Genomic DNA, 12,779 nt, shown 5'->3' on the forward strand with positions numbered 1-12,779 from the left:
AATTTAATTGACAATGGTTTGAGGGGGGATTTGTCTGTATCTGAAATAGTTTGAAAATGTATTTAAGTTATAGTCAAGATCTTAACATTTCCAATCTCATGGCCTTGTCTTCCATACATATATGTATACATGGACTATAATTGTATTTTTTCATAGAATATATACACAAATCCCGTAACCCTGCCTGTCTGCAAGAGGCCACGCTGTTGGCTTAAAAGCCAAATTGAGACAGTTCTTCCTGACTGGATGCTGTCATTTATAACACAGACACCTTCAGTCTCAACAGCTGATGTGCACTAAGCATGGACAATGCAGAGCAGGACGTAAAGGTGTGCTCTCAGTAAACTGTACAACACTCACAGCAGAAGGAAAAAAAAACCCACTACCATTTACTTTGAAGAACAGGTCATGCAGCTTTTATTTAATTTTACCTTTTTGGTAAGCAGGAGGGTTTTCTTTCAGTCAGACCATTCACATACTTCGACAGTACAGATTGCAGTGAGTTTGATGGAGATCTTGCAACATTAGAAAATGTTTCTCAATATACATCCATTTAAGCAACAGCTTGCAGGTCAGAATGTGAGTGCTAGAGTCAAGTCTGCACACCGCACTCCAGGTATACAAAGCATTGCAGCAGCACAAGAAATGCCCGCACTGGGCAAAGTACAGTGTGTTTTACATAGTGCAATCACTTTTAGAGGAGAAACTCTAGGAAGGCCACATCTATAATTTTTTTTAATCCTGTCAAGTTTACAAATGTGAGGGGGGGTAGAAATCAAACCTCTGACTGAATTAACTTTTGTACAGGTAGGTTTTGTGTATAGGCACGTGCTTTAGAGAGGAGCTCTGAATCTGTTCTGTAATCACGAGAAAGACATATTGCTTTGTGATTCAGAAAGCATTATACCATCTCTAACCTTCCTAACACTCTTGGCCAGAGTTGTTTTAATCCAGCTGTTTGTAGAGTTCCTAGAATACGCTCTTCCCTCTAGTGTAAATCCCCAATAGAGAAATTCAGGTTGCTATTCACAACAATTACAGTTATTCTACTTACGGTCATCTGACCATATTAGGCATTGCCTCTGAATACTCCAGTCCACAGTGAAAACTCAAATTACCAGAGACGTGGTGGTTCTTGCTTTTCTGTTACTGTCACTCACCCATTACGAAAAAAACAACCCCAAAGTCAGACAATGAACTGCTACAGCAAAGCATCACTGGTAATACTCATCTAATTTAAAAAAAAAAAAAAAAAAAAAAAAAAGGGCATTCATGACACTATGTGTCATGGTAAGCACGTTTTTAAAGATACTGCAAAGTGATTTGCCCAGTAAAATTTTAAAATGTACACTGTGCTCAATAGTTCAAACTACACGTAAACAAAGAGCAGCTCCCTGCAACAAGGTGTAAATCAAAACGTTATAGCACCAGCTCCCAGCACCAAGGAGTTGCCCACTGACCAGTTCTAGTGTACAATGCAATAGTGCTCGCTGAGGTTTCTGCTACACAGGAGCCGCAGTGGGACAGCTCTGCCCATTTCTCACTGATGTTTTCTTACTGGGTGTGCACAAATGACACTTCTCCCTTCCCGTGGAGAGCAAGTCAGACACCGAGATTGTTACAGTACCAGAAAACACTGAATTGGAAATGGCACCTGAGGGAAAAGTTGGTACTGCATACCTGATTCCAAATAAATGGGCATGGAGGAACCGTGACATTATCTGAGCAATCCTCTCCCTAACAGGTCAGATCTGAAAGGAGCTGCAGACTGCAAGAAAAGAAACAAGCTTTCCTATGCTGAAAGCCATGGACACGATATTGCCCACACAAATTATTTTGTTTCACCATCAGCAAAGCATTTATCCCCAAAAAGCTGTACACATACTGGTCAGATTATGGTGCAGTGCTAACTTTACACTATTAAAAGTCTGTTGCTATAGTGGTCAGGTTTGTCTTTTATCTGAGGAGGGCAAAAAAAAAGGAGACAGGCAGCATGGCCACATCATATAGCAATTTTACTCCACGTTAATGCAGATATAATCTTTCTTCTTAAGTGCAAATTAAAAAGTATTTGCTAGAAACCAGCATGACTTGGGCTGCTGAGAAATGACAGATGATTCAGTTTCTTACAAATACTGACAACTCTAAATCATTACAGGTTTCCAAAGGAAGAACAGGGGTAAGAACAGGAAGGGAATAAAACATTACCACTATTAAAAAAAAAAAAACGTGTCATTGCAAACTTCGAACACTCTTCAAAAACATATCTAGAAAAGATTGTTTTCCTATTATTATTTTTTTCCTGCAGCTGAGTGTCCATGCAAAACAATTTTGAGAAGAGCAGTGTTCCACCTGGGCACCAACTAGGCCCAACTTTGCCCCACACAGCTCAGTAAAGTGCTCTCTTGTGCATCCTTTGAGGAAAAAAGTTCTCATTTAAAGTTTGGGAGGCCAAGGTGGCTAGCTGGGGCAGGCATAGTCTCAGTCAATCCGTGTTGAGGTCAGAGAAGGAGGAAGGAGCGAAGTTAACAGTACTCTGCCTTTCGTAACTCACAGACAACAGGCTGCAAGGGAGGAGCATGCAGGAGAAGCAGTGGTGGGTGTCAGATGAAACCCTGCCCCTGGAAGCTTCAGGAGTTTAACTCAGGCTTCAACAGGGGAAGCATTTCATTCTTTATCGATAACAAACACTAGCTCTACTGCAGAGTCCCGAAGATTGACTGTTTAGACACCAGGTAACAGTTTTCCACACACAACATAAGTGAAAATCAAATATGCTTTTCACTTCCTGTGCTGGTGGTTTTTCCACAATTCCTCTGAAGGACAAAGGGGGTGCAAGTAACATTCTTTTGCCGATTTAAAGAGGAAGGAAAAAAAAAAGCATCTTGCCCTCAACATTTTTTATGTTGCACACTTAGGAACATTCTAGGGCAGATCATTAGAGGTATTTACTGATAAAACAACTAACCATCAGCTTAAATGAGTAAAAATAACATTAACGGGGAAATGAATTTAAGGCATTTTTTATTTTGGCCAGGAATGATGCATGCTACAGAGTAATCTTCATTTTCCCACTTGGTTTTCAGACCACTGCACTTTTTTGTTTTTGTTTTACATGGCACTTTGTGTTTTACAACTTAGTCAAGACTTTCAAGTGTTTTCTTCAATATAAATGCCTTCTCTTGTAGCTCAGGTCTGCTATCTGATGCCATTGTAGACAATGAACGAATGAGGTGCTCTCTGCTTTCTGATGTCAGGCTTTCCCACTGTTGAGCTTCTGTGTAGATAAAGACAGACAGACACTGGACATGAATACCAGAATGCCAAAACAACCAGCAGGTGCGGTCCGCACTGCTCTTCCAGGAGAAGGCTACTGAGGAGGTAAATTCAGCTGGACCTGCACAGGGACTCGTGCCCATTTAGACTAGGCTTGATTGTCTAAGCCTGCAACATGTGAAAACAAGGGCCTGAAGAACCAAATGTTTCCCACTTCACAATTGCCTTATGTAATATAAGAAGATTTCTGCTAGGGTAAAGGAAATGCGAAGTGCATAACAGAAATCCAAAGGAAACATTTGCTACAGAAAAACTGCAGACATGTATGACCTTGAGACCTAAGTAACTTCACTCTCTGAAGTAAATTCTGCTAGGCTTAAATCTTAAATTAACAATGAGGAACTAAACTTGGCACTGAAAGGGTAAGAATTACTCTTCTTCACGAACAGGAGCTCTCCCCTCTATGGAGCTTGCACATGATGCAGAATCTGACTCCACACCCAGTCCTGTGTGCTCTCCCTGGGACCCTCCTTGCTGGACATTTTCCTCACCCAAGGAGTATCCAGCAGTACTTTACACCTTGACTTTATCCAGTTACTTTAAGCCCTCTCCAAGTTTCCCGAGTCACCAAGTACAGAACTCCAAGTCCCAACCACCCCAGAATCACCCAATGCTGCAAGCAGAAGGCAATGCCATCTCTCCAGGGTTCCAGGCCACACAGCCAGGTTCCTTCTCTACCAGTGGCTCACCCAGGTGGCAAGCAAAAAGTCTCACCTTGCAGTTTGGTGAGCAGCAGTTGTATCACAGACAAAGCTTCTGTTCTTATGGACGTGTAGCTTTTGTTTTCTAAGGGATTTAAAAAACAAACAAAAAAACCCCCACCAGCACAATGAGAACCAAAGTCTGTACAAAGAGCAGTCACCACTGTGGTCTCCAGACCACTTTTGTTAGCACAGCTCACTGAGCTCACTTGTGCTGCTGGTCTGCAGTGCTCCCTCCCCCATTAGACATATTTGAATGGCAGAAAGTGACCAATCAGAGGTTGACAAGTCGATGAAGCCTTGTGCATCGCCTCTGCTATTACCGCAGTGCTACTGCTGTTTACAGGTGTTGCAAGGGAACAACACTGGCATAGCTGCAATGTGATCACAGACAACTTCTGGGCATTAACAGACTGTTCTTTTGGTGAGTTGTAATGGCTATAAACCATCCAAATTTTAAGAAGTAGCATTAAATGAGGGTGCATAAACCCTGTGCCATCAAGCACAAGATCGACATAAAAAGTTATTTCATCTCCTGAACTAAAATATTGTTAAAGTCTCATTCCAGGGATTGGTAGTTAAAAAAAAAAAACTTTCCCCAAAGGGGTGTTTGGATGGGCGGCTAGCTCTAAAGTAGGTGCTGCCTTTACACAGACCAGAAACAAGAGCCACACACAGGTGTGAGGAGACTCTGTTACAGTCACAGGACATGCAGGAACACTACCAAAGTAATAAGCAGCCCCACAACTGTCAACATGACATAGGTAGCACTTATATCCCCATGGGCACTCTGCTCTGGGAGAGCACAAACCGCCTCAAAGCCTTGGAGCTTCATGCACTATCTGTCTGAGAAAATTTTATGTCTCTCTGAGGCATATGTATCAAAGAAGTCTGAACTGTGGAGGAAACTTGTGTTTCATTAAATTGGTAATAACTTGATCAGGTGGAGTCCATCTCCTGCATGGAGAAAATTACTACATTTCCGATTTGCACTCCTGAGAGGCTGCCCGCACAGGAGTCTGCTCTCTGTCTCTCCCTCTCCTTTTAAAGGTCTCTTGCACCAGAGGAATTTACTTCTCTGTGCACAGCAGTCTGCATAATACTATCTTGAACAGCTACTGCAAAATCAGAATTATCACAGTGTGATTGTTATCTCTGACAGCTTATGCTTATTCTGCACTTCCCAGAGGAGGAATGTATTAACAAGCAATTCATCATCAACCACAAACCAGGAAAAGTCCATTTACCTAAAGAATGCGTGATAGATGAACAGGTTTCCAACAGTATTTCTGTCAAAGCCAAAGGGTCTGAGTGCTCCTCATCAAACAGCATTAGCCTGTCAAAGGCAAAATCACTGTCAGACACCCTGCATCACTGGGACTGAAGTCTGCTTGACTTCCTCCAAGAATCAAGTGCTATCCTCCATTTCATTTCAAACAGTTTGAAGCAACAAAGAAACAAAACATTATCAAAGAGGATTGCAGAAAGGAGAATTACCCTTGAAAGTAGGCATTCATGGCTTGTAGCACTCCAAGCTGCACTTTCCATGTGCTGAGTTTCAGACGGTCACACATTAACTTGCAAAATTCTTGGCGATAGCAACCTACAGAAAAATACAGATGTCATTGTGTTGCCACGGGGAAAGGCAGAAGGAAACACTTCCTGCTCTGTCTCCTAGATGTTCCTTGTGCTCCTCTCCAAGTGACATCAAGCTAGTCACTGCATATGACCAAGTCAACATCTTGTAGCAAGTGACTCCGAAAATCTTTGCCACATCAGTGCTCTCATTAACAAACACTGGAAGATAAACAGCTGCATTACACATTCTGGCATGCTAATAAAGCAACCTGTTTTTTTCAGATATATCCAGTTCCTCCACCTTGTACCTTTGTGATGCAAATGTAAATGTGAGCAGCAGAACTAAGCTGCTTTTGATTAAGCAAGCCACCTCAGGCATCCTGCATGTCTCCACAAACTAAGTTTGCTGAAGTGAATTCAAGACAACAGTAAAGGAATTTCCCCAAGGACTGACTGCTTGGTGGGAAAGTTGTTGGGGCAGCTTTCTCACTGAAGATCTTGTGAGCTGCAAGCACCTCCTCAAAAGCCTCCTCATTCCACACTTTACCTCCAGGTCCCTCCCTCCTCCCCCTTTCATTTTAAGAGGAAACAGTTTGAGCCAAGAAAGCTTTCTCTGCACACCATTAGCTGACTTACGCTGTGTCTCCAGGCTCCTCGGCCAGGCTTTGCCCAGGGTCTCGAAGGCACAGATCAGGGACTCCATCTGCACCTCTTTCTCCCTCATGTCCTCGTCCTCTTCATCGTGCTTTGGTAAACCTGTGCCCATGCTCTCAAGAGAGTTCTGCGGAGGCCATGGGGGGAAGGTATGATCGACAGAAGGATGAGGGCAGGCTAGCCACACACTTCCGTGCAATTCAGTCTTCCCTTGCGGTCTGCGCACACCAGTTCTTGTACCCAGTCAGTGCCACCATACAGACGGAGCACAGGCCCCCTTGGCCACCAGTAGCTCTGGTGCTACTGGCAACCTGCAGAAGTGCACAGCAGGCTCCGTGGCCTTGCATCCAAACATCTGCCTGCGCTACATGAGTCCCACTTGCAGAGCTGCGAAGCACTGCAGATACTAAACAGAAGCACTCTATGCAGCTTCCTAGGAGTCTCTTGCTGCCTGTAGAGCAGCCAGGAATTAACTTTTAATGGTGTATCGTGGCAGTGCTGGACACCACAGGAAGGACTCTGCCTAGAGAACAGCTGGGCTAATTCAGAATTTGGGCAGCACAGGCACAACCCCCCCAGGGCTCACCAACGGTCTGGTATTCAGCCCCACCAAGGATCTGGCTGAGTGTGGTGTACTCCTCACATCAGCAGCCTTCTGGGCAGAAGTCTGGCGTGTCCAGCATCAGCCGGACTGTCACCACCTGGGTGTTTTGCTTTGAAAGAGGGAAAAACTCAAGAAGCTGAACTGTCACCTTCTTTATCATGGGAAAGATGATATCTGCCAGATCCTGGAACCGGTCTTCCTTTGTTGCCTGCAGCACCCCAGCTGCGCAGCGCAGTGCTGCCATCTTATACTTTAGGTTCTCTTTCCGACATTCTTTCAGGACGGCCTGGACAATATCATTGACGGTGGGCTGGCCAGGCACTGACTTCTGCAGCTCTGCACTGAAACACAAGGCACACAGAAACTATCAGACCCACATTAATCCCCCCTAAACACCGCTTTTCCCACAGATAGGAAGCAATTCCTGTGTCCAGGCACAGGGTTGCCTACCAACAGCTGTAACTGAAGTTACATTCTGGTGCTCCTCTTCACTATTACCCTGTCCGTTCTCCCTGTTTTTCTTTCCTGTCTTTCCTCATATGCTTCCAATGTACTTTCCCCCCTCACTCTTCCTCTCTTTTCTCCTTTAAGGTGTCCACCCTTCCCCTTAGTGTCTTCCTTCTTCTTAGCAATTCTGGCCTCTCAACATCCTCTTCCTTGCCCTAAATCAACCATTTACCTCTGCAGGTCCCTCTGAAGTATCACTTGCCCCTCCCAGCTCTCACCAGTGACCCACATATTGACAAGTGGAATGGAGAGAGACTCCTCACACACTGATGGGAGATCAGGATGGTGTTTACAGCTTTCTTGAGCCTCCTTAGCACCAGACAAGCAACATCACTGTGCAAGAACCTCCTATTTGAGATCCCAGATCCTGAGAGTGCCACCGCTTTCAAGACACTTACTTGGATGCAGAGACGACACTGGCAATGGCCTTTAACAGCTCCTCCTGCAATGAGTAAAACAGATACCACTGAGAAACGCTACACAGCCAAATGGCACAGTCCTGCCGCAAAAGGGAAACCTTTGTACTCTGCTGTGAGAGGCAGTGGGGAGATATGCCTATGAAACCAGCCTAGAGAAGCAAAGTCTGGCTCCTGCCACTCCTACTGTAGAGGCTGCAGAGCACTCGGCTTTCCATCTGTACTGAACTGGCAGTGGAGAGGAGCCTTGCAGCACCTCTGAGCACAAACTATACCCCTCCAGCTAGAACATGGAGCAGCAGAAGTAGTCTAAGTGGGAACCCAACTCCTAAAACAATCTGAACTCCACCTACTTCTGTCATTTTTGTACCTGCTTATGCAGGGCAAAAGGCAAGACTCCCTAAACCAGAGTTCCTACACGTGCCGCTCTGCAGCACAGAACATTGTACTTCCTGGCTCAAGGGCTGCGTGCTGATGCTCACAGTGATCCACGAGGTGCCGGTGCCCTTATTACCTTCCCAGTCCAGGTTCTCCCTGGCAGGCCTTGCAGCAGTGCGGAGAGCACTATTCCCAGATGCGGTGGTACAAGGGAGCCTGTCTGTTTGGCAATTGATGCCATGGCAGCTGCTCCCTGGGCTTTCATCTTCCAGGACTGGGACTGCAGAGCCTTCTGAGTGATGGCTATCAACTCCTGCATATACAGTCTGATGCCACCCTGAGTACCTGTGTGTCAAACAGAGGAAAACAGTAATTTTGCCACAAAACAAAAAAATCTGATCTTATTAAGGAAAAACAAAAGAAAAACAAAAGAAAAACAAAAGAAAAACAAAAGAAAAACAAAAGAAAAACAAAAGAAAAACAAAAGAAAAACAAAAGAAAAACAAAAGAAAAACAAAAGAAAAACAAAAGAAAAACAAAAGAAAAACAAAAGAAAAAAAAAAGCAGTTAGAGATTTATCTTTTTTTTGGTCATGAAACGTATCAGCAAGGCCTACTTCAGGCAAAGGTGTGAAGAATTCCTCCCAGGCTGACTGAAGATGGGTTCTGTTTTCTAGATGCTTCCAAAGAAAATCTTTAGCATATATCTAGACAAAGAGCTCATCTCAGTCCTTCCACGTTGCAGACACTAGACATTGCATTAGTCTGTTTCTAAGGAATATAACTTACTTCTGTAACACTGGAAAACCTTTTTGCAGCTCCTTTCCCAAACTCCAGAAAAGTGATCTGGTGACTGAGGGACCAGATCTGAAATCAGCTCAGAGAAGGAGCCAGCAAAACCATTTCACCATGCATCCAGATCTTCCTCTACAGACAGAAAGCATGGCAAAATAGCCCTTCTATAGAAGCTAAAGTTCACTAAAATTAATTAAATTCACTAAAGTTAAAACCAGATCTCCAACCTGAGACACAGGCCAAAGTCCCCTGTAACTTCAGAGTGTGCAATAGTCCTTAAAGGCTGGCATCAAAATTTCCAAAGATGTCCAGCTATCTGTACCATGATCAGGGCCATATTAGAGCAGCATTCAGTGCCTCACAATTTTAAAATACTTCTCCTGACTGCGTCTGTGTATCCTCAGCGATCAAAACCTCTGTAATTATTTTAAATAGCCACAGAGAAGCTAACCTGCCAAAACTCATACAGCACATCCTTAGCAAGGAAGAAAATAGAAACAAGCTTCCCACATCTCTTACCATGAGAACTCTGTATTTCCAAAATGGATATCCAGAAAGCAAGGTATTTCTTGCCCCATGCTTCCGAGAAAGCTTTTACCACTCTTAATGCAACTTACCGGGTACATTTTCCTGCCAAACTTCAGTCCACAGAGTAGAATTCTCTTTCTCTCCTTTTTCTTCATCGGGAACCTCGTGCATGCCAAGAAAAGCCAATGGCAGCACATGTTTGGCATGGTTCTTCACGACGTCTGGGCTGTAGCGTCCCATAGCATGCACAGTTAAAGCACAGCCTGTTCTGTAAACTGGCTCTGAAGGAGCAAAACAATCACACATTATGCCTGGGAAGCAGGATTTTCCATTATCAGCTGGGTCTGCCCCTTAGGAAGAAGTGGAATGCAGAGTACTACATAATGATGCATGGGAATTATTTAGCCAGTGAAACCAAGCATCGCAATATAGAAGTGTTTCTTTACCAGCTTTTGCTATCACCAGGAACTTTTTCTGCACTGTATTCTGTAACTGAACACCCCAAAAGCAACATACCTTCCTTCTCCATGTACCAACTGCTGAGTTTGTGTAGCAGCTTCTCAGTGCTACTGTCCCGGGAAGTCTGTAACAGGGAAGAGACTCAAATCACTCAAACACATCAAAAAAACCCAACACCCAACAACTAAAAAGCAAAATAAAACCTAAAGCCACCTTAAACCCCAACTCACCCGGACTAGATGCCCCATAGCAAAGGCAAAAGACTTCTGTACCACGCTATTGCGATCCGTCAGGCCACTAAGTAAAGCACTCATAAGTTTGCCTGTTGGAAGAGACTTTGCTTTATCAGAAGTATCAAGTTTCTATTGCTGTGTCAAGAATTACTATAGCCTGCATTTCATTAGATTGTCTGAATTTATGCATTTTTCTTCATCATATGTTTGTGGGGTTATAGGTCTGGTTCTTCTGTTTAAACAAGCGCACAGCATAACAGAGCAAGGCTCAGCAGTAGCTGGTGTTCTGCCCGCCTCAGCAACCTCAGCCTGCACACCTTGACTGATAACGTTCCTGTAGGTGAGCAACCCAGCTAATCATGCTTTCAGCTTTATTTCCATTTTGCAACAGAAAGGTGACCTTCTTTCTAGTATCAAATCACAATAAAATGCAAAGAGAAGACTAAGACCCAAGGAAGCAAAGTCCCTGTTTATGGTCCTCCCATAGCTCAAGTTGAAGGAACAAGTCTGCTCCAAGAAAGCCTAGCGATATTTCCACCTGTTCCTGCTGGGCACTAGCAAATGCACCTTCCTCTGCCTCTAACTTGACGAGGTATTTAACATCCCCAGCACAGCAGTCTCATACGCACAAGGCAACTTCAAACAGCTCTCTGAGGAAAATACACATGTAAAGATCATTCTTGTGATGAAATCAAGGGGCAATAGGGAGGAAATACTACCTGGAGAACAGCAACAAAAAGCAGCTTTAAAACCTGACACTAGAAACGAACCTTACCTGAATAAGGTGTTAAGTCCTGAGGACACTGTGTGGTTAAGGACACAATTACACTCGCACAGCCTCCCTGGAAGATTGATTGCAAGGGAAAACAAAGGTAAGATAAAACAATATTAGCCCCTGGTTACTAATGCTAATACTTGCTGCGGTGCTACATGCACTTGTTGATGTGATCTAGGCTCACCGAGCCTCTGCCCTGATAATCTGGGATCCAAGGGTAGAAGCAGAAAAACAGTTTGTAACAAATGAATGACAAGAACTGAATTAAATGAAAAAGTTACCAGGACCCACACTCAAGACAGATGGTCCTGGAAGATTTACAGCTATCAAGGACAACCTTCTGCACTTGGTGTCACAGAGTACAACACCCATGTAGCCCAGGGGAGGTTAAAGCAGCATACATTCAGAAAATCACAAGTAATGTAGAGTGGATTGAGACTGAGATGTAAAATGACTCCAGTACGAATGAGCCCAAGCTGTCACTTTAAAAGAGACAGCCATAAGAACCCTATTTACGTTGACACCCCTCTCCATTTCCAAATGAACTATTAAAATTAGACATACCTTTGTGCCAAGGCCTACTCCACTTTTGATCAGTTCGCACAGCCGGGGAACCAGCTCACCCAGGACAGACACATCCAAATACTGCAAGCACTAGAGAAAGGCAAAGGACAGGGGGAAAAGAAAAAAAAAAAAAAGAAAAGTAATGGTGACAGACTTATGCTAGTCTACTTCCAGCTGAGGCCTCCCTCAGTTCTGCAGGCTGGTCTTCACCTGAATCGGGAGTTTGCTGCTTGGTGGGGAAAAAGGCACCACAAAGTGGCTTCTACCATAAACAGATTGTCTTGTCCAACTTCTATGCTAAGCTGACCCTGCTAAAATTATCATTTGCTAGAATGGATGTACTCCTGCACTCCAGCTGTCTAGAAAGCTGAAAGCAATACACTAGCAAGAACTCCTTTTGGGGAGGGAAATAGATGCAAAGGTGTGCATATCTTAGGACAAAACCCAACATTCTCTCAACTGTCTGGAACCCTGAAGCAATAAGATGTCCAAACTAGAGAATGAAACAAAACTAGTCAAGACAAGTGGTATAAATGATATAAGAGTAGAAGAGGGATGTTATTGGTATAATTTCTAATCTCCTATGCCTAAAATGCCACTGGGCAAAACAGAAAGCCTGAGGTAGCACACTGCCTGCAGAGGGGAGATCCATCCTCTAGCAAATTCAAGGATTACATACTAACTGAAGGTAATGCTCTCTGAGCTTCAGAAGTCAGATCTGCTGTCACTTCCCCCTCCTGCACCAGTATGGTGCAGGGGGTAATCCATTATATCCTATAATCTCCCAGCCAGCCCCAGAACAGAGGAATAGGAAGAAGTTGCTCATACACCAGGACATCTTCACGCTATTTATTCCAGGGAAACCATACTCCCTCTCCCCTCCCCTAGGAAATCCCAAGCATTGTTAGCTTCTATAGGTATGTCAGTGATAAAAGGAGGACGAGGGAAAATGTAAGTCCCCTCCAGAATGAAACGGGTGACCTGGTTACCCAGGATATGGAGAAGGCTGAGGTACTCAAAGACTTCTTTGCCTAAGTCTTCACTGGCAAATGCTTGAGCCACACTGCCCAGCTCCAGAATGCAGGGACTGGGAGAATGCAGAACTGCCCACTGTAGGAGAAGATCAGGTTTGAGAATCTCTAAGGAACCTGAAGGTGCACAAGTCCATGGGACCTGATGAGTTGCATCTCTGGGTCTTGAGGGAACTGGCGGATGAAGTGGCCAGGCCACTCTCCATCATATTTGAGAAGTC

General features: G+C 44.2%; 1 protein-coding gene across 7 annotated transcripts in view; it reads right to left on the bottom strand.

Annotated features, from left to right (window-relative positions):
- Positions 1–3,007: 3,007 nt before the first annotated feature.
- Positions 3,008–12,779, bottom strand: part of ECPAS (Ecm29 proteasome adaptor and scaffold) — a 70,237-nt gene continuing 60,465 nt past the window's right edge. For all 7 annotated transcript variants that reach the window (XM_054808862.1, XM_054808864.1, XM_054808868.1 and 4 more), the window contains 13 exons: positions 11,528–11,617; positions 10,964–11,030; positions 10,186–10,277; positions 10,013–10,079; positions 9,586–9,777; positions 8,311–8,519; positions 7,779–7,822; positions 7,022–7,214; positions 6,252–6,396; positions 5,535–5,640; positions 5,285–5,373; positions 4,051–4,122; positions 3,008–3,277 (listed from right to left, as the gene is read on the bottom strand). In XM_054808862.1, the coding sequence (XP_054664837.1) occupies positions 3,138–3,277; positions 4,051–4,122; positions 5,285–5,373; positions 5,535–5,640; positions 6,252–6,396; positions 7,022–7,214; positions 7,779–7,822; positions 8,311–8,519; positions 9,586–9,777; positions 10,013–10,079; positions 10,186–10,277; positions 10,964–11,030; positions 11,528–11,617 (1,506 nt within the window). In that variant the 3' untranslated portion in view covers positions 3,008–3,137. The remainder of the gene's footprint in view (positions 3,278–4,050; positions 4,123–5,284; positions 5,374–5,534; positions 5,641–6,251; positions 6,397–7,021; positions 7,215–7,778; positions 7,823–8,310; positions 8,520–9,585; positions 9,778–10,012; positions 10,080–10,185; positions 10,278–10,963; positions 11,031–11,527; positions 11,618–12,779) is intronic.

Source organism: Grus americana, chromosome Z (genome assembly GCF_028858705.1).
Source record: "Grus americana isolate bGruAme1 chromosome Z, bGruAme1.mat, whole genome shotgun sequence".
NCBI lineage: Eukaryota > Metazoa > Chordata > Aves > Gruiformes > Gruidae > Grus > Grus americana.